Genomic DNA, 26,670 nt, shown 5'->3' on the forward strand with positions numbered 1-26,670 from the left:
TATGCCCTCAGTCAAGTAGGCCAGTGCTTGCTGAAGCTTTTGGAAAAGATATGTTTGATGTCCCTGGTGCGATAGCCATGACTATAAGAACCGCAAGATAGCCCCGTATGGCAAGCTTGCAAGTGCCATTGGCTCTGCACTGAACCTGGGAAAGCTGGCAACCGATATACATATTGATTCTGGTGGTGAATTGAACGGGGACGATAAGGAGGCGGCAGACACACGATGGCCGGGCTGGGAAACAGTCATCACGGATACCTAGAATATTTTTATCTAGGAGGATATCACCAGCGTCGAACGTACCACGACCGGTATGGAGCCCCAGGAGGGTTAGTATAACGTCCACATGAGCAGCAGCAGCAGTCCCTTGATCGTGAACAGAATCATCATCCACGTATCTACTACTCAGACGTCCAACCTCCACAAGCAGTTGCTCTTGGAGATGGGTGGGAATTCGGTCACAATCAAGAGTAACATGGAGTCAAGCGTTAGCGGCCTGTATGTCATCGGTGATGCCAACAACGATGGTAGCACCAATGCCTATCATGCCCTGTAAAGCGCTAAGCGTGCTGCTGTCAATGCCCACGGTAAGCATTCATCGTTGTTCCTTTCAGTTAGCCCTTACTGACCATGCTAGTCTTCATTTCTAAGCAAGGATACCTAGACAGGTTTTCTTCAGCCATGGTGGCGGCGGCGGGAGGAGATGAAGACTTCTACAGCCAGATTGAGGACCTGAAGTTCCAAAATGGTGATGATATCGAGCAGATGTACAAGGTACTCGGTGGTTAGAGACTTTCTTGAAGTAGTGATTAGCAATGGATAAGGATGTGAGTTAACGCCGATCTCCAGTATATCCAAGACCTTAAAAGTGTATACCATTGTAACCAAAGTAGGGCGTCTTGAGTGCGGTACAAGGCAAAAGAAGCAGGCTATAACCAGTGGGTCACCAGCCATTCTGCAAGTGCCGATCTCTAGGAGACTGAAGAAAAGCACGTGTGATTGTATGTACTCCACACATGATCCTCATCAAGTTTCAAGTCAGGGCCACGATAATCGGGATCGGCATTAAATCCACCTACCCCACTCACTGCAGGTCCGACGAACCGCGATCTTCTTGTACTAAAATGCAAATATATGCATCTCCCTACCAATGACGGTCCTTAGGGACGTTTCTCTTCAGCTCAAGTTAGCACTCGCCAATTAGTTCATGGCCGGCCCGAGGGTAAACCGGAGATCAGATGTCAGACGGATACGTGAAAGTCTTGACGACAGCACCATTGGATATGCTAGAGAATGATGCTGAAGCTGGCAGCTGTCGCGAGAGTTAGGACGCAGATTCAGCGCTTGGACTTTGCAAATTGTCCCTTTCTCTGAACCCCGCAATCAATCAGCGTATCGGTACTTTGTTCCTCTGGTCACGTTGGGACACGATATGAGCTGGATTTACATACATCCTCCTGCTGATCGGTTGTAGCCTGGTTTGGGGTCTGAGTGGGGGTTGGTCCAGTTTTGGCCAAATTATTTTCTAGTGATATTGTTGTCTATCTTGTAGTGCTGATGTTGAGTCTCTTTGGGGAAATAGTGGGAACGTTGCTCAGGGACGATGGTAGTAAGGAAAATATCTATATGCGTAACTGTACCTACGAAATATCTGCTCACCGCTAGCAAATGGCTACGTATATAAAACTAGAGTTATGACCTCTATTTTCTTGAGGCATACCTTGAGATAATAGCGTAAAAGCAATCGAATGGTTCAGCATTCGTATCTAATACAACCTAAAATATGTACAAACATTGATTTCCGACTTTACAGCAAAGGCTTGTAGGTAGGACAGAACTCAAACTCCATGCAGTCACCAGAGGCCAAAACACAGCGGCCATCCTTTGCAACCTGGCCGTAGCCACAGACAGGGCCAATCTCCGAAACACACTCGCCCTTGAGCAGTCTGAAACCCGGAGCACAATCAGGGCCCTTCTTGAGTACACATTTCTTGCCGTTGAATTCGAATCGCTCGGGATCTGGGCACCTGGGAATCTCCTGAGAGACACACTCGCCTCCCTCAGGGACACTACCGTCTTCACACTCGGGCTTGGTTCCAAGACAAGTCTGAGTCTTGGGGTCCCACTCTGCGCCATCGTCGCAACGAACCTTGTCGTGCTTGGAGACACATTCTCCGTTCTTCGGGTAATAGCCCTTTCCGCATTGAGTCTTTTCGAAAGAGACACACTTGCTTTTGCTGGGAATCCATTTATGGTTGGGAGGGCACCTGGGATCTTCATTGACGACACAGTTCTTGCCATCCCAGGTTCCCTTGGGACATTTGACAGAACCAACCACACAGTCCTTGCCAATGAGGTCGCCGGCCTTGCACTTAGGCTTTCTCTTGGAAACACACTCGCCCTGAGCATTGAGCTTACCACCGTCAGGACACTCGGGGGTCTTTGTCGACACGCAGCGGCCACCTTGGAGGAAGAATCCATTGGCCTCGTCGCAGACCGGCTTACGGCCAGTAAGGCACTCCTCGCCGTCATATTGGGCGCTCGGATCCTCACACTCAGGAGTCTCGTTGGAAACACACTGGGTTCCGTCAAAGTGGGTTTTTCCTTCGTCTTCGCCCTCACAGTAGGGTTTGGTGATCGTAACACAATAGTTACCTTCCTGGCGGGAGCCCTTAGGGCATTCAGGGGTGAGCTCCAAAATACACCTGCCGTTCTCGAGCTTGCTGCCAGGCTCCAAACATTCGGGATTCTCGTCCTCGACGCAGGCATTGAGACTGGGTTCATAGTTGAGCATGGGGGGGCAGAAGGGACCTCTGCCAATGCATTGGCCATTGCTCTCTCTAAATTCAGGCGGGCAATGGGCAAGACCACCAGATGGCTTCGTACAGCGGTCCTTGCCCTGGGTGGTGTCGGAGGGGCACCCGTCCGGCCCGGGGATGGAATAGCAAGCTTCCCCATCCCAGGTCATATCAGACGAGCAGCATTGACCAGTCTGAGACGCCAAATCGTAGCTGTAAGTGTATCTATCCGTGCAATCCGGCTTAACTTCGCCAACGCATTTTCCGTCTTGGAGCTCAGAATCCTCTCCACAGCCGGGCGTTATAGTGGAATGACAGAAGCCGGTCTTCGGGTTGTACTTATTCTCATCGTCGATACATTCCGGGTCAGAATCAGAAACACAAAAGCCGTTGTCGAACTTGCCCGACTTGCAGATAGGAGGCGTTCCAGAAACGCACTTTTTGAGCTCAGGGGCCCATTCCGCATCGCCACCACACATTGGAGGCTTCTCGCTGACACACATTCCGCCACTGGGCTGCGATCCATCCTTGCAGACTGGTTTCTTGGTACTAACACAAACTCCTCCCTTGAACTCGTCGCCGGGGTTGTCACACTTAGGGGCCCCCTTGGAGACACAGACATCGCCGTCGGGTTTTGAGCCATCCCTACATGTAGGACCGGACTCATAGATACAAACATTTCCACTGGGCTTCAAGCCGTCAGGGCAAACGTGGCCCTCTGCTGAGACACAGAACTGACCATTCCATTGGCCCACAGGGCAAATGGGGTCGGTTACACACTTTCCATCCACGAGCTTGCCATTGTCGCACTTAGGACCGTCGAGAACACATCTCTCGCCGTCGAACTGGGTCCCCTTAGGACAGCACTTGGAGGCATCTCCAAAGTAAGAGGTAACGATATCATCAAGTGACCATCGGTGCAGAGATCGACCACTGGTACCGATGACCTGCTGGATGGGAGGGCTTGCCTGGGCGGCAGCCAAGAAAAGGGTAAGCGCTGCCGTTAAGTGCATATTGGCGGAACAGCACACATCCAAGTGAATGATGAAGTTGAACACAAGGTGAGAAGGCGCGGAAGTAAATTGTTATATACTCCGTCGAATCGTCCACTGCCAGCTCCCACTGTCTTGTATTATGGGGCACAGTCGCACCGATACCGAAATTCAGCTATCCTGCGCAGCTGAACGAGGGAAAGCCCCATTACGCGACATAACCTGATCAAACACTCCACTGAGTAAATAGTAGAGGTCAAACTTACAGCGATTTACATGGTTGATCTCATCTCACTGTGGATCCTATGACACGGTTCAGCTCTATGCCTAAGACAGGTAACAAAAGCCCGCCTGCAAGAGCGGCAAAAGGTACAGACACTCGATTTCGCTTAATTAGAGTTCATAAATCTTCTGGATCGGATCTCCTAGCATGTACTATTGCATCCACTAGATCCATCAGTTAGCTTGCCCCACAATTCAGCTTGTACAAAATGCGGAGTAACATACCCCTATGTTTGCCGATCCGTACGCACGGCCATTACCTCCCGGATGAATTGCCGAGCTGAGTTGGTTGCCAGCTTCTAAAGAATTCGAGAACCGCGCTACTCTGACAGTAGTACGGGATATCGATAGATTAATGACAAGCAGGTGTATCCGTAAAGTTAGCGGAATCAATACCTTATAGAGGAAGATTACTTTATGCGAGAGTTCATCGGAACCTTGGACTCGGGTGCCGATTCACTTAACCGAGCTTAGCCCACCAGGTGACGAGACGTCAGTCGTGTACAAAGTAGAGATTACTCAATGAGGTAAACAGTAGCAGAAAGATGTATTTTGAGTTTCAGATTCAGCCAGCCATGTAGGTATATGTGCCACTGTGGAGTAAAATCCATGATTTAGTGCTCCGGTGGAGCTGAAAGTTCGGGTCTTTGGAAGCTCAGCTATGCAGATCCCATCCCGGGTCACAGTACGGAGTTGTAACTACTAACAACATACGGAGTAAGGTGTCTAATCACTAGCCGAATTACATCTGTATGGGCCATTCACATTCTTTCTTCACAATCCACTAAGAGTGCTATATCTGTAGCCCGAGAAATTGTCACTGTCGGGATTTAGGTCAGGATTTCGACGCAGCTGTAAGGGTTTTGCAGATACAGCGTCAGCCCTGTACCCCGTATATTGCTGTTACAGATGGGAAGGCCCGGCTGTGCAATCACCGTTCTTACCAAACTCTCGTCCTGCCGTGCGGATGATCCCATGGACTTGGCTGTAAAAGGCACTTCAGCTGGCCCACAATAGATATCTCGCTTCCGAAATGATTCAGTCCATAGGGCATATAAGTATACCCTAAAGTGCTCCAGGGCAGAGCCCACCCAGCATCAATTCCCCTCTCACAGTTTCATTTATCATGCCTTCCAAACCAAATCTTATATTCCTGACACTCCTGGCCAGCAGCAACGTGCTGGCCAATCAATGTTTCTCCGCGAACAGCGACGCCCCAAAGGAGAATTTCCTGAAATGCTGCTCCGTCACGTCCGGCGGCAAGGGAGTTGTTGCTGGATATGACTTTGACTACATGTGCAACAAGTACCCCAGCGCTTATGAACCAGGCCAAAGAGGGTTTAAAACAGCACAGGCGTGTGCCGAGTATTGTGCTACAGATCCCCAATGCAAGGCCAGTGTATGGAGAGCTTCGAGTAAGCTGTGTGCGAAAGTTACTGCGACATCCTATGAGGCCGTTAGCGGTGATGGATGGCTCCTTGTCGAGAAGAGTGAGAAATCCGATAAGCTGTCGGACGATTGCCAAGGGAAAATCGATTCTGCCATCAAAGGATACAAGGAGAAAGAAGCGAAGTGCCAGAAGGAGAATGGTGCCTGTGGTGAGAAGATCGCCAGGTACGAGACGGAGAAATTGCGAAGCGAGAAGAACCTGGACGAGTGCCAGTCTAGCAAGGATGCCCTGTTGCAAGAAAACAGGAACTCCCTTGAGAAGACCATGCAGTGTGAGTCCAAAAAGACAGTATTAGAGAGCCAGTTGGACCAGTGTCAGAAGGACCAGGCCGCAGAGACCACCAAGTGCAAGGAGAAATTTCAACAGTGCGAAGCCGAGAAGGCATTCGCTGCCCACCAGTGCGAAAAGGATCGACGGGAAGCGGAGGATAAATGCACGGAAGAAAAAGGAGCCCTAGAGGAGCGCATCAAGACTCAGAAATGCACAGGAAAGTGCCAGGTTGGGCATACGACAGCGTCTACTGTTGATCGAATTTTGTCCTCCCCAAAGAGGGAGGCTTTTATCTCCGATTTGAAAGCGTTGACTGTTTTTGTCCTTGATGACTATGACCTGGAAAAAAGTAAGGAAGAGGTGAGAAAATTCACTTCTCGGTATGAACTGGACTTCAAGCTTTGGGGTCACGATAGCAGGTATATCACTGGTTTGTCGCAGGCGGAGGGCCGAGCGGCTTGGGAAGATAAATCGGCTCCACTTCTGGACAGAGCTCGAGGATGGGAGTCTGAGCTTGCGAATCACCTCAATGGCAAATGGTGGATGACTTGGTATGATGTGGCTCGATTTTTGGGTGATCTGTTGGAATATGTTGAATGATAGATTCAGTACTTGTCACTTTGAGCTGTCAGGTCACAATCCCAATCAAAGTTCGGAGGAGTCCACTGCAATATACGTGTACGGCTTACAGTATCTATAACAGGCTTTGTTCCTTCCGCAAATCTGGGATGTGCTGGAAGTAGTTTAGCACTATAGTGCTGTATAGATGTGACCTTGGACTCCGAGGTGCGTGTCCCGGAGCGTCGAAGGACGTTCCCTGATCCATTCGGGATTAGTCACGTAAAATCCCCGTAAACGCGGCGACCACCGTTTCTGACACAAAGGTCTAGAGGGTACTTAGACTCAGTATCTAATAACTATCTCGTTCCCCAAGGAACTATCTGTAGTTGTCGCTAAACGTGGACTAACAACAGCAAAACAGTGGATAGCTTGGTATACATACTCTAAGCCTTATCAGGGTTACTCTACATGTATACTTCGACTCTCGCTCTATGCTTTTAAATTATTCGCCGAGAAAAAGAAAACTGGCGCTAAGCTAAGCTGAGTATAAAAAAAGAAATGGAAAAGGAAAAAAAGAAAAGCTCCGCGTCAAGCCTGTACCTATGGTAGAGTCATTGTTATGTTGGAGTCGATGCATGTTTACCCCAACACATACAATAAGTATGGGCCTTGGCAGTTGGAGACACTCGATGAGCTCACATCACGATACAACATAATAATATCTATTATCTGGATTAGTTTCTTTTCAATACTTATACAGATCGCGCTGGTCACGATAATACTAATATTTGCTCTGGGATCAATGGCTGGTGGGGTGCACAGTTACGCATTTCGGAACCTTATTCACCTGTCATTAATAATAAAACGATAACCAATTTGGTTGATTTGATGTTGTTGCGCATTGCAGCGCATTGCATAAACTTTTTTCGTACATATCAATTTTACTTCATCAGTCTTGCATTAATTGAGTACATACCCCCCGTCCACAACTAAGGCATGGCCCTGAACAAAAGATGCGAAGCTAGAACATAGGAACAATACGGTATCCGCAACTTCATCTGGTTGCCCCATCCTTCTCATTGGGGCAATATCCACGGCGGGCCTCAGTCTTCCAAGGATTTCTTCGCTGTGTGTTGTCATCGGTGTCTCGATGATACCTGGACAGACACAATTCACTCTGATGTCATCCTTCGAATAGTCTATAGCGTCAGACCGGGTCATGGCGATTATGGCGGCTTTGGAGCTACAGTAGGCAGCTGTATACGTCAGGTCATACAACGGTTACGCATCGAGAACGCGACAGAGAGAGAAAAGAAGGCATTGACTCACGAGCCTTAGGGCGGCCAACCATTCCTAGCTGGCTTGCAATATTGACCACAGCCCCCCTCTGAGGTGAGCGACTAGGATCATGGCTCGGTAGCGGCTCCTGCTTGATCATCTGTCTTAGTTCTGCCCTTGAAGATAGCCAGCATCCTCGATAGTTGACATTATTGATTTGGTCAAAGGTCTCCGTCGACATCTCTGTCGATCGCAGAGCATCTCCGAAGATTCCAGCGCAGTTCACTGCGTAGTCCAACCGTCCAAAGGTATGGGCGACCTCGGCAATAAACGAGTCGACGAATTGTTCATCTGCAATATTCCCCGCTCGGACGACGAGGTGGGCTTGAGGGTGGGAGCTAAGGATGGCTTGTTTGGTTTCATCTAACGAGGTTGGGTTAAGGTCTGTGATTGCGATTCTGTCACAGCCTGCTGAGGCAAAACCTCTTGCAATTGCTGCTCCGATACCTGGGTGGCATATTAGCAATACAAACCATAAGAGCTTCGTGATATCTTATCGCACCGGTCCCACCCGCTCCGGTGATGACGGCCACACCAGGAAACGTATAAGTTCGAGCCATGAATCCGTTTGGTGGTTGTCTCGGGCTCAGCTGTGCGATCTTCTATGAACAAAAATGAAGTACCAGTACTCCTAACACACATTATTATCAAAATATATGATGAGTTCCAACAAGCCGACCGGGTTTGTGTTATGTTGGAGTCAAAAGTCGCGGTGGGGTTCCCGAAGTGGCGCTAGTGTTGGAGTCACTCCTTCTCTCTCGTTTCTTTCCCTCAAACTCCATTCCACCTCCTCCAAGTCAAAAGTCCGCCAACCCACCCCCGAACTCCCCTTGCATGCAATTGTCTCCAAGTGGGGAGCTATACCTATCCGAATCGTCTGTGTGTTACTCCCCCAAATGTCTTGATGCTGTCACAATCGTCCTCACCTCAACCTCGGGGCAATCGTCGCTCGAGCGTTGGAGCAAAAGCTCGCGTCTGCGACCATTGCGGACGGACGTTCAGGAGAACGGAACATCTGGAACGGCACGTACGCACTCGTAAGTTGCATCCAGTCCTCGCGAAAAAATCAAGTAATAAATTACGCCGGATATCGCATTGTCCGCAATAAGTGGTCCATTATTGAGCATTTCTGCGCAGATACAAAGGAAAAGCCGTATGTCTGTTTCTGCGGGGCTGCATTTACCCGACGGGATCTGCTAAAGCGCCACACGCGCATCACCCATGAGAATAATGGCTTGATATCGCCGACCTCACAGCCCCAGCAAGAAGCTGCAGGGCAGTCGCTTGCGCGGCGTACTCCAGATCCTCCGGTGACTCAACCATACAATGTACAACCCGCACCACGCTCGGATATCCCTCTCGTACCACCTCCCATGGAGCAGTGGTCCGGGCCGCAGCACGGACCGTACCTGGAACAAAACCAGAGCATGCTTAATGCAGGTGGTCAGAGTACAGGCTTAGGCCCACATCCTGCAGTAACTCATGACGCGGACATCTTACAGGCTGCTCAACTATTGCTTCCCGGTAGTTTTCGAGACACACAGCCCCCTCGTAAGCTTTATCTACCATGGTACTCAGATATCCAGATGGTTAACCCCTTCTCTAGCCCAACCATTGCCGTATTTTCCGGAAGAACTTAATCATTTCCAAGAATTCACCCATTTCTTGGACTCAATTGGACTGCCTTCGGAATGGGTTCCCGCCCTAAGGGAAGTGCCTCAGGTTCAGGGTACAGTTCCTGCGGACGTGCCTGACCCGGTCAGGGACCCTAGAGAGCCGCAACAGGGTGCCTCTCGTCGGAGCCAGGCGGAGCGCTCGCGCGCTGATTCGCCCTTTCGATCCTGGTTGCCCTCGGTACCTTCTGGGGATCAAAGCTTAGGGACGGTTTCCGACTATGGTGAGCAGTAGATCCCCTAAGTGACCGCCGACTTTAATTGAGATCAGGGTTGCTAACCTTCTCCAGAGCCTCCTCAACATTCCATGAAGGTCATTCCGCCGAAGGTTAGCGAAGAACAGCGGCTACGTCTTGTGGCTTCCTTAGAAGAGCATCGCCACCTTATTCCCGACTTCGTCCTCCCGTCGCGGCACACGCTAACAAGGTATCTGACATCTTTTTTTGATGGATTCCACCCTCATCTGCCATACCTACACCTTCCAACACTGCGAATCAACGAGCGCGCCCCTGAGCTTGTTTTAGCCTTGATGACAATAGGTGCCCAGTATCGGTTCGAGCACCGTAATGCAGAACGGCTTTTCTATGCTTCCAAGGCAATTGTGTTGCATAAACTGTCGAAAGAAACACATACACCACTGGCAGCATACAATGGGATCATCCAAATACCGTTAGATAGCATTCGTGAACTATCCCAAAGGACAGGGCAAGCTACAGCACTATCTCCTTCGGAAAATGATCTCGGCATGAGTGCGTGGAGACAAATCGAAACCATTCGCACCCTGCTTACGTTAATGGGGTACGCCACATGGGAGAAGTCTGAGCTGGTTCAAGAAGCCTTTAGCTTACAAGGCCTGCTGGTGCGGTGCTTGCGCGAATTCGGTTTGACTGAGAACATTACGGTTGTCCCAAGACACTCACCCATGCAGTGGCATGAATGGGCGGAGGAAGAATCGATTCGACGTACCAGGTTCATCTCCTTCTGCTTTGTCCATGTCCATAGTATAGCGTACAACATCTACCCGGTACTTCGCAGCAGTGAGGTCCATCTGCGACTGCCCTGTTCCACGAAGGAGTGGAAAGCAACCACCGCCCAGGAATGGGAACTAGCTCAGAAAGAGGTTGGCGCTCAACAACTGTTCTTTCAAGACGCTCTAGCTCTCTTACTACAACCATCGCGGACGACGGTCTTGCTGGATCCGATCCCTGCGCCACTGGGGAACTACATTCTTCTTCACGGTCTTCTTCAGCGCATCCATCTTGTGAGTGAGCTCTCTTTACCGACGGGAGACCAAGCCCTTGCGCTACCGACAGAAGAGCTGAATAAACTGGAGTGAGTTACTTCTATCTTATGTCTCTTAGTAAGTCATTGACGTTCCTCACTAGGAGAGCTCTCCGGTCCTGGACTTCAGTTTGGCAACAAGCCCCGGAATCGAGCCTTGATCCTCACAATGATAATGGTCCCATCCCCTTTACTTCGAGTTCACTATTGGGCTTGGCCTATGTTCGCCTTTCCCTAAATTTAGGGCCATACCGTCAACTCGAGACAAGGGATCCATACCGTATAGCCTCTGCGTTGCACAGATCACCTAGGCCTGGCAGAAGCTATCGACTGACTCCTGCGCTTATATATTCGGCGCATGCTTTAAGTATCCCTGTGCGGCTAGGGATCGATCATGTTGCGCGCAGTCAAGCGTTCTTTTGGAGCGTCCGCCACTCAATTGCCAGTCTAGAATGTGCTGTCCTCCTCAGCAAGTGGCTTCTCTCTTTAGCGGAGACAGGGGTTGATCAGAATTTAAGTGGTATGTGCACATGGATTGATCATCAAGATAAACAGTACAGGTTAGCTAATTTCAAATCGCCTAGATAATGAGAGTCGGATATTGAACTGGACACGTTGTATTGTCGAAGAAGCATATTCCTCGATGGACTTAGAAGACTGGGAAACCGTCCCTAGCTTGGACCCTGTCGGCCTTGGACTTGCAGTCATCAGACTCTGGTCCCGCCTGTTCCGAAAGAACACGCAGTGGCCGTTTATCAATGTTCTTGGAGAAAGTCTTGAAAAGTACCTGACATTGGTCCGGCCGGGCTGAAAGCTCAGTATATATCTTGATATCCGGTATATGGAATGCTATTTATCCCAGGGTACAATGGCAGGCGGGTCGACAACATAAAAACAAAGCGACATCGGTAACTTTGTTTCTACCACATGCCCCTCAGCTCATGCTAGGGCCCCTTGTGGATCAACTTGCCGACTGAGCACATGCCTCCCCGTTCAAATCGATGATGCTGTGGTCAAGCCAAGTACGAGTGCGACGTCGCACATACATTTGATAATTGAGAGCTCGATCCTGGCAAGAGCCCGGCTTTTAGCACCATCTCAGTCCCATAAATTCGGTAATTTTGACGCATCACGAGTAGAAGGTGCGCCTGAGGACATTGGTATAGGTATTGTATATAACACCTTCAAAGCACATATTGTTTTGGACCCAACCCAGATTGGCGGAGGATGTATTACCTGTGGGTGGAAGCTACCGCAAAGGCCCAATGGCTCCCCATTTGGGATACTCCTCTCTATACGAACTTCTCACGGAGTGCAGGCAAAGGTTTGGGTTATACCAGCAAATCATGTATATAGCCATGTAGATACCAGCATGTGGCTTTGCAAGTCATCGGCTATACTCATAACTACCATGGAGGTGATTCTACCGGTACATTTACATTGATGCACCCATACGTACCCGGCCATAGTTAGAAAAACGTCCAAATTATAAGAAATTTAGATCCATCATTGTACAAATCAGCTGGCCCATATCGACAAATAGTTATAGGTTCTTGAGCCATGTACAGGCTTCCCTGCAGTCATGGCTGCCCTTCAGAGCAATGACGAATGGGTTCGCCCGATTTCATGGCGTATGTGCGCGTGGGGTAGAGGCAAGTTAGGTGATTAGATATACAACCGATGGATTTGGTCTTGCCATTGTGTTATTGGATGTTTCAATGCATAATCTTAGTAAATCAGAAGTATTTTAAGGGATACAGGGAGAGGTAGCTGAGGAGAGAAAGAGAAGGGAATAAAAAATCGACGAGAAGAATAAAAAAAAAAAAAAAAGCGCCCTTTCCTGGACATCAAGATGGCCCCGAGTGGTTAACCCGGCTAAGGGAGGGGGAAAAAAGATGTTGACGAGAGTGGGATTTGAACCCACGCCCCTTTCGAGACTGGAACCTTACTCCAGCTGAGAGATTATCAGTGAACATTCATTGATGTACGAGGTTGATAGTGGTACTAACCGCCTTAGACCGCTCGGCCATCTCGCCTATTGGTTGTCAATTTAAAATGTTTATGGTATCCTAAACATAAAACTGTATACGTATATTATGCTATGGCCTTGCAAGGCAGAGAAAATTAAATAAATTTTGTTACTTTTACTCCCGAATACTAATTGGTGCTTGTCTTTCTTTTGTCTTATATCATATTATCTTGTTTTATCTTCTAGGAATTTATTTGATTCGGGTTTTGGATAGAGCTTCAAAGGCAAGGAGAGCAGGATGGGAGGTGGGGTGATAAAATATAGCATTAACTAGCGGAAGTGCATAGCAATCTGTAATATGTAAGGCTGGATGTCGGGTAATAGAATAGCCTAATATCGCGGTTATCACCCAAAACTTAGACGTTACGGTCATCGTCGGATTCCAAAAACAAGGGCATGCCTGTCGATTCCCTCCCTCCCAACCGAGGGCGATGCGTAGGACGACATCCGCGGGACCAAAGGGTCAGATTAGCTCTGCGCACGAGAAATATGCTTCCTGGTAGCTAAGCTAGTAGGACATGCTAGAATTTTGTAGCTCCTGATCTTAAGATAGTGACGTAGGATAGGTGCTTATTATAGCTGCACCATACCCATGGAACCATGACTCTGGTATTCCGAGGTCTGGACTCTGGGATTGATGTTGGCCTATCAGAGCGACAACCGCGGCCGTCTGATTTCCGTTGCCCAGCAAGGAGTGAAAAGGACCATAGTCTCGGTAATTCGTATGTACATCCATATGGATCTGGAGTAAGGCGAAACATGGAATGCGGCAGGCCCAGTGACCAGGCCGCAGCATCAGGTGATAAGGGCCCCGTGACTGAATATGACCTATCCCTTTCGGTTTGTCCAGCATCGCCAGAGTGTTAGTGCATCCCATATTGCAGAGGAAGGTTTTTATTTTCCCGATATGTTTTGGTTGAGACCAGGGTGGAGATGGGACAATGCAAGGCCAAACGATATTCCCCGAGAGAGGACACGGTGCTGATTTTCGTTTGTACCCAATAGTTAACCAATCACTCGGCGGAGGAGTCATACACGGGCGTCCATGTAACTCGTTCCAATTTAGGTCTGACAAACCCTCGGACCGATGTGGCTTGAGGTCTTTCATGATCCTTCAAGAGGACGTGGATCACCAATGACACCCAGGAACCGAACGGCGAGCCGGTCATTTGACGGGAAGTCCATCCTACACCCCCAGCCTTTGATGGATATCCGCTGTCTTTTGCTGCTTAGTCTGGCCCCATCTCGTGGAAGGGGGCCTGAACTGTTATGTCTAGAATTCGAGGGATCCAATGAAGAGTAACGGAAGTGTCAACTTAATACTACTAGTAGTAGTGCGGTGGCAAAGAATAAACCAATTCATTACAACTCACAATCATGACCTAATAGTCCCCAGGGCCTTACCCGATATGGACAAAAGACTACTAGAACTGCGGTCCAGAAGTGTTTAGTCTACGACTAACCACTACTTTTTCTCTATGTACTGTACATACCTCGCTCTGACTATCGGTCATTGAATTTGAAGAGTAAATACTCGTCTAAAATTCTCTCTTTCTATGTGGGCCACCCTTTGTTCATCGTTTGCTCTTTAATCTCTTCTCGGACCAGTAGGAGCTCGTGGGAACCGTAGCTATCCAACGGTGGCCCCGATTATAGGGCAACAACTTTCTCCCTCTTTCTTTCTTTCCTTTCCCTCCTTTTATTCAACTCCTTTTAATCTTACTCATTATCCACCCTGGCCATCCTCCCACTCTAAATACAGCAAACGGTAAGGCCCAACAACGGGTAAGGCAACAAAGAGCGAGATCGTCGCTTGTTCTGCCTGCTTTAGTCTACGTCTCGTCTTCCCCGAAGCTGCTACATCTGCAGACTTCAACTGCGGCTGAAGAACGGTGTGAATATCCTGCCCGTCGAGTGGATAGCTTGGCAAGGGAGGCTTGATTGCTTCAATTACGCTGCGAGGATCTTCTGGGTTTTACTCGGCCTTTGACAACGTGCCCTTGCAGTGGCTTCCCCGGACTGCCCAGCTGTTTTTTTTTTTCCCAATACGAGAGGGTATTCTACCTCTCATTCTTACTCTCCTCTTTAGTAGTTATTGATCAAGTTTACCATTGGTTGTATTGCTCGCCTCCCCCTGCGTTGGTTGTGCTCTTTTCCCACACCCCTCAATTCACCGCCAGGCCTCTATCTGTGAATGCACTTCTGTTACCGCCATCTCACCTTGGACAACATTCTCCCCAAAATGCAGTCACAACATTCCCCCCTGACCATGTAGTTTCTGCGATAGACCTCACCTGCTCCATACTTCCCTCTCGCCAAGTTTACCATCACTCTGCGCCCAAGATGGAGTCTCTCCCGAAAGGCTTGGTGTCGACAACGAGGAAAGTACCGGCGGAGCTGGACGATAGGAATATCGTGGATACAAGCGATGTCAGGCGACTGTGGAAAGGTAGGACATTTCCTCCGATGTAGCGATAAGCTGACTCAGATGTTTCAGTATACAACACTCGCCCTTCAGTCCATGAAGGCGACATTGGATACAGACTGGAGAACTTCTTCTGGAGGATTTGGAGTAGCGACCGGCTTCGCGGTTCGTTGGACGGATCCACGCTGGCCAAACTGTTTCAACAAATATCCGAGTCTAATCCTATGTCGATCCTTGCACTCCAGCAGTTGAAAAAGGTGAGAAGGCATAGGCCTACGACATGAAATCAACATGCCTATGACATAGACAAGAGGCTAATCCCCTCCTCCAGGAAAGATCGTCTTGTGGTGAAAAAGGAAGCGACGATAAACCGCAAGAGACGCCGGGTAATAGAGCCAGGAGAGCGCCTCTACAGCCCATCTTGAAAAAATCAAGTGCGTCCTCAGGGGAGACACACAAAACGACTCGGTTGCTCCTTACCGGTCTGGAAGGCCAGAGCATCACGCGCAAACCATCCAACCCCCCAACTCCCGTTCCACAATCTCAACCTATGATGGAAGATATCAACCAATCGATACCAAAGCCCAAGACCGTGTTTGTAAAAGGGAAGAACACCAAGCGTCGGCCGGTGATCATGCGACGCAAATCATCGCAAACATCTTCCAGTACAAGTACCCGTACCCAAAGCCCACAACGGACTTCGAAACTACTAACCCTGGGAGCTCGGACAAAACCATCCAAGCAGGAAGATTCCAGTGATTCTGAAGCTGAGGCAGTGCACATAGAGCGTAAGTCACCGTTCCAGCGAGCTAGGAAATTATCCTCTTGGGAAGCTCCCCTCCAACCTCTAACATCTCCATAGATGTCGTACCTCGTGAGAAAAGTAGTGATACGACCGACAAGCCACCCGAGCTGCCACCAGAGTTTCTACGCAGCCTGAAAGAAATCCTCACCAATGAAGAACCAGTCCCGCAGAATAGCAAATCGACTCCTCCAAAATGGGGCTTTGTTACCACGGACGATTGGACCCACTACGATGTAAGATATCTATCGGCGGAGAACTATGAACAGCCGTCATCAGAGTCGCTGGTTGATAAGGGCTTTCGTTCCCGCTTCACGGAGCAAGTTGGCTTGGAGAAAGAGTACCTGGCCAAGTCCGTGGGAGCGAGCTCGAGAGACGGACTACTGCAGTTTCTTCAATCTAGATCTTTCGAAATCAAGGCCAGTGATGCATCTCATGCCCCGCCGGACTCGACTGTAGATACATCCGCCACGAGCACCGGCATCCCCATCCCGACACCAAACACTGATAGCTCTACAACCTTGTCTACTAACAGCCCTAGTCGGGCGACTTTTGGAGGCTTCCCAACTCTATTAACACCCTTCTCATTGACGCGCGGACGCAGTCAGCTTAGTCTGCTCATTGAAGAGCATCGAAAAAGCCAACCTGCAGAAAGTAACCCAGTGGGCAGTGACGAACAGGAGTGACATGATGCGGACACCTGGATAGCAGCTGTCACCTTGGACGAGGACACTGGGTAGCAGAGATTCATTTTGAGGACCAAGACGTAGCTTGGGGCTAATAAGAGATTCAGGGTCTACTTATGATATGTATTAACGAAGACCAAGATCAAGTAGAATACACGGCAATGATCACTTTCGCACCAGCAACCTCATCTATACAAACAACACTCTCATGAGACCAGCTCACCCCAACTCCTCCCACCGCACATAGAACATAAGAAGCAAATAAACCTCATCATTAAGCAGGAGCAACCTCCTTCTCCCCCTTCTCCAGATCACCACCAGCCCCCGGTCCCCCCCGTAACTTCCACCATCTCAATCCCTCAATAACCATCCCCGCAACCCAAAACACCAAATTGACCAAATCCACCCAAACAGCATGCCTCATCCTCTTCGTCTTCTCCACCTCCTCCTCCGACCCTTCCCCATAAACCCCAATATACAACCCCCCAAACACCCCAAAAACAACCAACCACAAAACAACCAACACAAAACCCCACCCCAACCTCCCCAAAGAACCCACCACCATCCTCTCCCTCCCCAACTTCCCCATCTTCATCATAACAACCCCATACCCAAGATACACCAGCCCCGTCCCGGCCCCAAGAACCCCAGTAACAAGCGCATACACCCACTTCGCATTCTGCGCATCCCCATTCTTATGCGCCGCGCGCACGTCCCGCCCATACAGCCCCACGACAGTAAGCCCGAAGACCAGCTGCAGGAAGTGCAGCAGGAGCTGGATGTGGGCTTTTAGGCGGGTCTTGAGGGGTGGGGGAGGTGGGGGTGGGGTGGTGATTGTGCTGCTGAGGTTGATGGAGTTGGGGTTGAGGGTGTCGTCATTGCCGTTTTTGTTTTTGTGGGTTTTGTAGGCTTTGTTGCCGATTTTGAAGGCTTTGAAGAGGAGCATCCACCACATCTTTTTTGGGTCTTGGGGGTTTCTTTTGGTGGTGGTGGTGGTAGTGAGTGATGGTGTGTGTGCTGTATTGGTAGGTGAGTGGTGGACCGTGGACCTAACCGGTAGGAGATTGTAGAGGACTCAGAGATGAATAGACGATAGATAGATAGGTAGGTAGACAGGCAGGTAGATAGTCAAGTAAAAGGACAAGTCCAGACTAAAACAGAAGAATTAAGAAAAGACCAGGCAGACCCCAGTTCCCAAGGTCTCGAAGACAGCGATCCAGCGCAGAAATATGAATTAAGACCCAACAATGGGTATCTATTTGGTGATTATATAAGAGAAATAAAGGCGTATGCCGAACGAGAGGATAAAAGAACTTTTTTTTCTCTTCTTCTCAATGGAGAAGACCCGGACAAAGGAAAGATAAAACTGATTGATTGAATGAGGGAGTGGAGGATGGAGGTGTTGTGTGTGATTGTTCTATTTCTCTAGATGGAATGGGAGTCGACTTACGCCCTTATATATGTCTGTCGTTTGTTGTCAATGGATGAATAGGTATATGGGTTTCGGTTGTTTTGTCTAAGACGTTTGCTTTGTCTGGGTACTGACTGGCCTGTCGTTTGAGCGTTACTATATTAAGTATCTTCTGCTCTCTTTTTTTATTTTTATTCTATTCTTGGAGTGGTTAGCGGAGTCCCTGTCCATTCGTTTGGAGGTTTGTATCTCCAGTTGAAACATGGGGGTTTCTTGTTATGGGGTCGTGGGAGAGGTTGCGCGCGCTTAGTGATGTTGCTTTGGTTTTGAAGATGTGTTGGTTAGCTTTAGGGCGATTAGGGTTGTACTCGGTAGGCGCTGAAGAATGGATGATTGTTGGGATTGGGTGGTGATCGGGGAAGCGCTGGGGTGGATCGTCATCCATGGTCTAAATTTGGATTTGCAGAAGATGCTTGCCAAACAGGACAGAATTGATTGGAGGACAGTGCCTGTCATGATTAACCATACATACATACATGCGTCCGTTTCTCAATCGCTGATCAATGTCAATCCTCCATGATTACCCGTGCTCCTGCCAAGACGAAGGACACATCCTAACAATCCATTGTTCTTCCCTATGCCCGTCATACATAACAAAAATAATTCGATACCGAATACCAGCCTGGTCTACAGCCAGTAGCCAGGGAATTCATGCATTATACTGCCGACGTCATGCTCATCAATATCTCAGAGTGGGGATTCATTATGCAACCATTTGCTGAAAAAGAAAAAGAAACTGAAAGGCTAAAATGCGATCATGCAAAAACCAAGACTAACAATAACGCAAAGACGACAAAGGAAACGAAGAAGCACGGCCTCAAGGGTGAAACATCACTCCACACGAGTGGGCCGCGCATTTATTTGTCAGGGTGGTCGAGTCGTTCCGCCGTCTGTCGCAGTCTTAGCGCCGGCTGTGGCCGTGGCCTGATTGCCCGGCGGTAGCGGAGTCTTGACGCACGTCGGGGTTGCAGGTGGCGCCGGGGGCGCAGAAACTGATTCCTCGTCGTCTTCATTTGCTATATAATCATCGTCATGTAGTCCTGTCCCACCCATGGAGGAATGATCGACAGACGCCCGGTCGTATCCCTGATCATATGCCGCTGGTTGAGCCGCCGCATTCTTCGTCACGTTCTTCGTCGCCTTCTTGTTCTTCCGACCTTTCATCTTCGCTTTCTCTAGTAGTCTCTTCTTCTCTGCCAATCGCTTCCGCTCCTTGCGATCCTTGATCTCGTACTGCCGAATAAGAGCCTCCGGGGGACGGCCAAAGATACTCTCATATTCGCAGAACTCACAAATCCAGATATCTTCCATGCTCGGTGGGTGATGAAGGTTAGCGTACTGCTGCTGGATCTTTCGCTGGCGTGCAGCCAGGGCGTATATACTCCCAGGTGACCGCTTCTTCTTTTTACCCACGGTTGTCGGCTCTGCCCCTGGAGCTCGGTGTGATGATTGTCCTTGCTGATCCATCTGAGAAGTGGCGTTGGGGCTGGTCTGCGTCCCTTGTGTAGAAAACCCTCTCTGGTTCTGTGCAGCTGGGGGTAGAGAGTTGGGTGAACGATATGCGGGGTATGGACTCTGCGATTGCAGTGCCATACCCTTCGACGAGTCGGATTCACACGTGAAGGTAAACTGGGTTTTTGTTGGAGTGGTAGTCTGCTGCTCCAACATGCTAACATTTCCTGATCCTCGAGGAGGCGAGGAGAATGCCGAGGCTGCAGCATTGGCTATAGCAGCAGAAATGATTCCTTGATCAGATTTGGCATTGATCTCAACTATATTAGGATGTGAGAAAAATCCCCTACTGAGGAGGGAAGGATGTGTGGATTCGCGAGTCTACATACCTGGTGAAGACAGAACCCCGTCGCGGCGACCTGACGTCCGAGCTTGTGGCCAACTGACCTGAGTATGGAGAGACAACGAAGCCCTGCCTGTGCTACTACGAGCGCCATGACGCCCGAGACGCCCTCTCCCCGCACCGGAAAGACCGTTGGACACAGGGGATGCAGGGCTTCCAGTGCCGTAGAAAGTACTCACATGACTTCCTTCCCCTGATGTAGGTGCGGAGCTCGCAAGACCCATGCTGGAGAATTCAGGCGAGAGTGTGGAGTGATGACCCGCTAGAGTTCCCGGCGTGGGGATCTTGCGTTTCTTCTTATTGTTAGTGTTCTCAAAGGCATCATAACCGTCGGGACCTGCCGAGGATGACTTGATTTGAGTCCGTGGTCCGTTACCCGGGTGCCCTGGTGGCATCGTTGGGGACGAGGACGATTCACGAAAGCCGGCACTGCGGCGCACAACCACCGGGCCATCTTCGTCGCCGCTCTCCGCATCAAAACCGTTCTCATAAGGGTGGTGGTGGTCGCGCTCAGGGGTCTGTTCAGGGCCGTCACACTGCTGTACATACACTTTAGATTCATTCACAGCATCTCCATTATCCGTACACGTTCCGTAGAACAGGTGGGTCGCTGGGGGAGCCGGGGGGTAGAAGATGGACTCGGCCGCCTCGGAAGACAGCCGAGAGCGAAGAGTACGCTTGGGAAGGGGACGGATCAGCCTATCCGGATAGACAGGCGACGGAGTATCTGGGGCTGTGTTATACATCCCATCTGCGGGCGACAGTATCAGCAACTGAGCAACCAGCAGATCCTCTCTCGGGAACTTGTCATCCAGCCCTGGGACAATCTCCTGGAATGACACATTTCCAGACCAGATGATGTCCGAGGAGTAGGCATCCTTGGTGAAAGGACATACTCAGCGTAGCAGTCATTATGCCAGTGTCTTCGTCTCTTTGAACCTCCAAAACCACAGCCACACGGGCTTTTGTCTCCTGACACTCCAGTTTGCTGATGATAGATACGACTAAGTTTCCCCCCGCTTCCTCACTTTAGGCTCTTTTTTTTTCTTCTTTCCCTTTTTCTCTCTCTTTTTTTGTATGTAGCGAATGCTAGGATCCTTTTTTTGTAATTAACTAGAGTGATAATTGTTCGTGGCCCGACCTGATATGGCGAGGGTGGAAAGAAAGGATGAATACGGAGATGATCCTAAACCCCAATACCCACTGTCAGTTGTCATGTTCTAAAATGTTGCCAACCGAACCACAACTAAGTTCGGAGACACGGTGCCTAATTCCTTCCAGGTTCCCACCGGTCTCAAACGCCAAGGACAGTCCAAAGGACCATCTAGAAAAGCAGAAGAAACTCACCAAGGGAACTATTTACCGACACCGCCGAAGCAGACTTTTTGGTAGCCCAAGTTGTCGGTAAGGAAGGACCCCGGCACAAACCCCGACTGTCACCACAGAATAGAAAGGAAATGGAACGACAAAAAAAGGTAAAGAAGAAATGACGGACCAATCCAAACAATCGGAGAAGGGGGGAATGGAAACGGGAAACGAGGGGGAAGTATAGGGGAGGAAGAAGGCGGAGGGGTGTGGAATCGTCTCGTCGTCGTTAATAATAATAACTAATGTTCATCTGGAGCTGCGGACTAGTTAGGGCCTGTGCCTCAGGCCAGCATGGCCGCTAATCCCATTTGGGTGGATATCATCCGGCACTGGGGGGCATTGGTGAGTACTCCGTACATCCCTTTTTTCCCTTTCCTCTGCCCTACTCCCAGTTACAATGGGATTGAGCCATAGTAGATCATACAATCTAGCCCCATAACTAGGGGTACTTTGACGCTGGTCTGTCATTCGCCGATCCCCCGGCTGACACTCCCAAAGTCTATTCTATTCTATTCAATTATCACTCCTTGTTATCTCAACTCTCGCATCGCTGCAAGGCACTGGCCCGCTCCTCCCGTCTCATCCACACATAGTCTTACACAAGTATATACCATAGCCTCAGCAAGTTTCGAGGTTTTTTGCGTGGTCCAATTTAAGACTCCCACGAAGATTGACTTATTGCGAGGTACACACGTGTCACCCTAAATTCCTTGTACAGAATTTGAGAAGGGCACACGGTTCACCGAGCTTATCCTGAAACGATTATCTTTGAGGAGGTGATGCGAAATTAGTATAAGCCCAATTTACTGAGAGAGTCTATCGTTGGTCATGGTGAGTTGATGGGCGTCCTATCGGTCCAAGCCAGCATTAGCCAACTGTACTCATCCGCAATGCGATCGCTTTCTTTTGATGTCTCCAACCCAAGCGCAAACCAGGAAAGCCCAACAACACCGGTTCGTACTAAATTCGGATCTGAGCTAGAAAGGCAATTCATTGGTGTTTCCATTTTGTAACTTGATGGCAACCGGGGGCTATTGCGTCCCCTTGGTGCATCAGGTTCCGTCTGGTTCTGCCCACTCTTTGTCTTTCTTCGAAGGTACCGGAGATTTTCGCGGGGTAAGGCTTTGATGTAGGGTGCTTTTCAAACATTTGTTAGTTGTAGCCGGATGCGACAAAAAACTCATTCCGTGGTATAATAATAGGAAGAAACGGGAGGGAAGGAATGTAAAGTCGATCACAGGATGACGATGTTATCAGCGCGGGGTTTTGGAATTGGACGGAGATAATTCCATCATCAGCGCGGGAACGCATTCACCACTCATACCACCCACTGCAGTAGATGTAGAAGGATAAACATCGACGAAGATAAAATCTGTAGAATATGCAAGCCTCCATATTAGTGATCAGAAAGAAAAAGGAAAAACGGGGGTCCTGGGTTAGAGGGGAAATTTTGGTGGAATGGGCTCATGGGTGTCGCGTCGAAAGTTCGCATCGCGAGGAAGAGCGAAAGCGGGGAAAAAGGCGGACCGGCCGGCAGCCAATGAAGACTCAGGCATGGCAAGCAATCCGTCGCCCGTAACCGTTCCCGTCACTCACTCAGTCTTGCTCGCTTTCCGCTTCTCGCTCTCCTCACTCGATTTCTCTCTCGCTCGCTCGCTTTTCTCACAAAAAGCTTCCCCCCACCCTTCAGACTATGTAGTCCTCGGCTTTGGTGCGAGCTCGCTGTCGCTGCTTTTGGATCTTCTCATCCTTTTGTCTCAATTGCCAGCTCCTCTTCCTTTCTCTAACGCACTTTTGCTTTTCCTCTGCATCATTTTTTCATTCTTGTACGAGTCGCTTTCAACTCCCAGCTATCTACTCGCGTGCGACAGCTTGCCCACGGGCAGCGTCTGCTCGACATCGCCCTTTGCCGACTCACTATAGCTATACTATCGTGCATCTTTGCATTCTCACGGATATTATACTGTCAGGCTAGAATTCCTTATCCTTATCCCACCTTATATACACGCCGCCCTCCACCATGACTCCTCGTCGCTCCTCTCGTGCCCGTACCTCCCAACCCTCACCCGCAATTCTTCAACACACGAATTCCTCGAGTTCTTCCGCCTCATTGACTCGTGAGAGAAGTACTCGTTCCAACGCTAAGAATCCATCCCCTCAGGGGTCGTCCGGCCACCGCTCCCAATCCATCGACGATGCCGACGCCGCCAAACTTGACTTCCCACAAACAAGGCAGCGCCAGCGCGCCCGGGGAGACGAAGAAATAGATAAGATTGCTGAGGTGGAGGAAGAGGAGGGCGAAGAAGATGAGGAGGAAGAAATTACCAGGTGCCTCTGTGGCCAACAGGAATACCCAGGCCTGCCCCCTTCTCGTCGGGACCTCCTCGGTCGTAATGGTATGCATGGGAGAGTTAAAGATGACCCCATCCTGAACTTCTCTGCAGACTCGTCGGACTTAATGTCCGATGAGATCGGAAGTATGTTCATTCAGTGTGATCAATGTAAGGTTTGGCAGCATGGTGGCTGTGTCGGAATCATGGACGAGGCCATGAGCCCCGATGAATATTTCTGTGAAGAATGCCGCAAAGATCTTCACAGAATTAAGAACGAGTCAAATGGGTATGTCCACCACAATTCCCGAAACCTTTACTTTTATCACTTGCACAATATTTTTTCCTCATCCTTGAAGCCAGTTCTTCTCCTGTGGAGAGGTACCACTGGAACATTTTCCTGTTGGATGGTCCGCTGGAACATCAAAATTTCCCTCGTTCATTCGATGTACCCAACGTCTCGTTCCTTGGAGACGCCATTGAGCATCCCAACGTTACGATTATGGCAATCACTTACCATCTGTTAGGCAATACTCGTCTCAGTATCTTCCGGTTGCCCCGCCATCCCCTGCTTCTTCCTCTCGAGACTCGTCCCGCGATAATTCTAAGCGGACGAAAGATTCTAAATCACGACAAAATGATCCATCCAATCCTAAGCGTCGGTCGACGATGAACAGCCGTGACGCTGCTTATGATGAAGAAGAGCAGATTCGTCGTGCAATCGAGGAAAGCAAGGAAGAAACCAAGCCAGCTTCAGAAGAGATTGCAGCCCGGAGAGGGAAAAGAAGCCGAAGTGATAGTGAAGCGTAAGTAAATTTGGTACGGAGTGGGGTAGCTCCGCCTGGATCAATGGCGGTTGAGAATGAATTGCTAACGGAGACGCACTCTAGTCACAAACAGGCGGCGAAGCGACAGCGCACAAGCTCACCTTCGCCCGGTGCTACTTCGAATAAACAAAGTAATCCGGTATCCCAGCCCGCATCAGAAGACGAAAAGGCCAAGGCTGCCACAAACGGGACTCGAAGACAGCGAGCTGCATCCCGGAGCCAGCATAACAAGGAAACCAAAGATGTCGAGGAGCCTGAGGCCGAACAGCCTGATGCGACAAACCGTAGAAAGGGAAGGTCAGATCGACGGAAAGGTGACGGTCAGTAGCGCTACAACTCTGTGGTTTGTCGTGTCTGTGAAGCTAATGTTTGTAAAGGAACGGACTCTGACCACGAAGCGGTTTCGCCAACCAAAACAGTTGCGACTAATCTAGAACCACCACAACCAAGTCCAGACACAACAGCGCCTGCCCCCGAACCTGCACCTTCCCGTCCATCTACACGAAAATCCGGCCGGCCGCCCGCACGCCGTGGTGGGCGAGTGGGCCGCAATCAATATACTAGAGACCGTGATGTCAATGGCAATGGAGACTCAAGCTTCATGATGAATTCCCCGCGGCGCGGACAGTCCCATGACACTAACGGAGATTCACCTAGAGTGGGTGGAGCCAATGGGACATATCTGAACGGCAGTGAGTCAGGGAAACCTAGCCGACCCCGATATGTGAACCAACGAACTACTATGAATGAAATGAAGAGACGCGTTGCCGCCATTTTGGAATTCATCTCCAGGATGCAAGTGGAAATGGCCTCCGCCGGTGAGAGTACTACTCCTCCGGGGGTTAATAGTGACCGGCTTAACGGCATCCTCATGAAGGCTGTGAGTGAGCAGCTGGAGAATGCCATGGCGTCGACGGTCAGCGAAGCAGACTCAGGTACAGCTACGACCGATGGTGAAAATGGAGCCGTATCGACAGAAAAGGAATTCAAGGACTTAAGCAGTGTTGAGATGATGGATGTGCTCACACGGCACCTCCTCAAGTGGCAGCAAGAGTATGGGAAATTCGGCGAGAGGTGACAGCATCATTCTTGCTTTGGGTTCCTCTCTCGTCCTTTCTCATGTGATCCAATTTTTTCTTGGGCAAATATTTCCACCAGGGATGCTTTTTGATGCGTACGATACCCTGTTCGTCTCTTCTCAACATGTGGATATGTATATTACGGCTACTGGAGCAACACTTTAAACTTGGACCGGTCGCGGCGTTACGTGGAACTTACGGCATTAGTACATTTCTCTGCTTAATATGATTATTGCTTTGATCCTCTTGACGGGAAACGGCGTTACAGTCACAGTGACTTTGGATATACTTCATACTGATTATCGATTTGGTTTCTTTCTCGGGTGCGGCGGCGCCTTGCTTCTAGGACGTTTACATTTACTACACGGTCTAGTCGTTTCGTTTCCTTTCATTTCATCTTGAGAGATAGCTTTGTGAGGTGTTTTTCTCTTGGATTCATATTTTGATCGGAGTCATTCCTCGGTTCACTACAGCACGGGTGTTCTTGGTGTTGGTCGGTTGCATTCATCGCTTGGCTAGCTTGCGGTCTTTACCGGACATTGCTCTTTCCTTCTTTCTTTTTATGTCTCTATGGACGCGTTGACGTGTTGAAACTGAGATATTTGTAACTTTTTTCTATGTGAAATATAAATTCTAAGATTCTTTCCATCCACATCATCCAGGAGACGACATTGATCATAGCTGTTCACACAGAATCTAATCTACATATATATACTGGTATCACTAGCTGCATCTATAGCTAGACCCAGTGACCCTCCAGCAGTGTCAAGACTCCCCTACAAAGCCTCTCCATGAACAATTGTTTGCATATAAAGGTATCAACCGTTCATATAGATCTAAACCATGCAGGGCATTTGATCAGAGAGATCGTCACTATATCTGACCTCATAAGAATAAAGCCATCAGATGGTCTTGTCAGATAGATTTATTACCGTTTAAATAGATCTAGCTCTTGTGACTTTCCTTGAACGGTCTATATGGCATTGTCAATTGGTATCTCTAGTTGGCCCGCATGGATATGTTGACATCTTCTAAGTATATTTTGTTGGGTTGTTAAGGAGAGAATACGCAGGGGGGCTGTAGTCCAGTGATCTAGAGAAGGGTAGTGACAATAGCATTTATGGTGATACATTCACTTGGAAGTATGTATAAC

General features: G+C 49.4%; 9 protein-coding genes across 9 annotated transcripts; 4 read left to right on the plus strand and 5 right to left on the minus strand.

Annotated features, from left to right (window-relative positions):
- Window positions 1-1,807: 1,807 nt before the first annotated feature.
- Window positions 1,808-3,811, minus strand: AO090020000461 (uncharacterized protein; the record flags this gene model as incomplete). The annotated part of the gene is made up of 5 exons (XM_023237984.1): window positions 1,808-1,819; window positions 1,873-2,949; window positions 2,989-3,066; window positions 3,115-3,482; window positions 3,538-3,811. The coding sequence occupies 5 exons, from the start codon at window positions 3,809-3,811 to the stop codon at window positions 1,808-1,810; spliced, it is 1,809 nt and encodes a 602-aa protein (XP_023092855.1).
- Window positions 3,812-5,198: 1,387 nt separating this feature from the next.
- Window positions 5,199-6,392, plus strand: AO090020000460 (uncharacterized protein; the record flags this gene model as incomplete). Its single annotated transcript, XM_001824725.1, has 1 exon — window positions 5,199-6,392. The coding sequence occupies one exon, from the start codon at window positions 5,199-5,201 to the stop codon at window positions 6,390-6,392; it is 1,194 nt and encodes a 397-aa protein (XP_001824777.1).
- A 921-nt stretch (window positions 6,393-7,313) lies between these two features.
- AO090020000459 (SDR family NAD(P)-dependent oxidoreductase) lies at window positions 7,314-10,045 on the minus strand (the record flags this gene model as incomplete). Its single annotated transcript, XM_023237985.1, has 3 exons — window positions 7,314-7,609; window positions 7,683-8,172; window positions 9,998-10,045. 3 exons carry the CDS (start codon window positions 10,043-10,045, stop codon window positions 7,314-7,316), a joined length of 834 nt encoding a protein of 277 aa, XP_023092854.1.
- A 5,607-nt stretch (window positions 10,046-15,652) lies between these two features.
- AO090020000458 (uncharacterized protein) lies at window positions 15,653-16,587 on the plus strand (the record flags this gene model as incomplete). Its single annotated transcript, XM_023237986.1, has 2 exons — window positions 15,653-15,887; window positions 15,962-16,587. 2 exons carry the CDS (start codon window positions 15,653-15,655, stop codon window positions 16,585-16,587), a joined length of 861 nt encoding a protein of 286 aa, XP_023092853.1.
- A 274-nt stretch (window positions 16,588-16,861) lies between these two features.
- On the minus strand, window positions 16,862-17,542 carry AO090020000457 (uncharacterized protein; the record flags this gene model as incomplete). Its single annotated transcript, XM_001824722.1, has 1 exon — window positions 16,862-17,542. One exon carries the CDS (start codon window positions 17,540-17,542, stop codon window positions 16,862-16,864), a length of 681 nt encoding a protein of 226 aa, XP_001824774.1.
- Window positions 17,543-18,802: 1,260 nt separating this feature from the next.
- Window positions 18,803-19,525, minus strand: AO090020000456 (uncharacterized protein; the record flags this gene model as incomplete). Its single annotated transcript, XM_023237988.1, has 2 exons — window positions 18,803-18,830; window positions 19,017-19,525. The coding sequence occupies 2 exons, from the start codon at window positions 19,523-19,525 to the stop codon at window positions 18,803-18,805; spliced, it is 537 nt and encodes a 178-aa protein (XP_023092852.1).
- A 366-nt stretch (window positions 19,526-19,891) lies between these two features.
- On the minus strand, window positions 19,892-21,895 carry AO090020000455 (uncharacterized protein; the record flags this gene model as incomplete). Its single annotated transcript, XM_023237989.1, has 4 exons — window positions 19,892-20,664; window positions 21,261-21,346; window positions 21,706-21,785; window positions 21,881-21,895. 4 exons carry the CDS (start codon window positions 21,893-21,895, stop codon window positions 19,892-19,894), a joined length of 954 nt encoding a protein of 317 aa, XP_023092851.1.
- An 844-nt stretch (window positions 21,896-22,739) lies between these two features.
- On the plus strand, window positions 22,740-23,204 carry AO090020000453 (uncharacterized protein; the record flags this gene model as incomplete). Its single annotated transcript, XM_023237990.1, has 1 exon — window positions 22,740-23,204. The coding sequence occupies one exon, from the start codon at window positions 22,740-22,742 to the stop codon at window positions 23,202-23,204; it is 465 nt and encodes a 154-aa protein (XP_023092850.1).
- A 97-nt stretch (window positions 23,205-23,301) lies between these two features.
- Window positions 23,302-25,516, plus strand: AO090020000452 (putative transcriptional regulator (Cti6); the record flags this gene model as incomplete). The annotated part of the gene is made up of 4 exons (XM_023237991.1): window positions 23,302-23,900; window positions 24,139-24,417; window positions 24,502-24,758; window positions 24,816-25,516. 4 exons carry the CDS (start codon window positions 23,302-23,304, stop codon window positions 25,514-25,516), a joined length of 1,836 nt encoding a protein of 611 aa, XP_023092849.1.
- Window positions 25,517-26,670: the final 1,154 nt, after the last annotated feature.

This window comes from Aspergillus oryzae, chromosome 6 (genome assembly GCF_000184455.2).
Source record: "Aspergillus oryzae RIB40 DNA, chromosome 6".
Classification (NCBI taxonomy): domain Eukaryota; kingdom Fungi; phylum Ascomycota; class Eurotiomycetes; order Eurotiales; family Aspergillaceae; genus Aspergillus; species Aspergillus oryzae.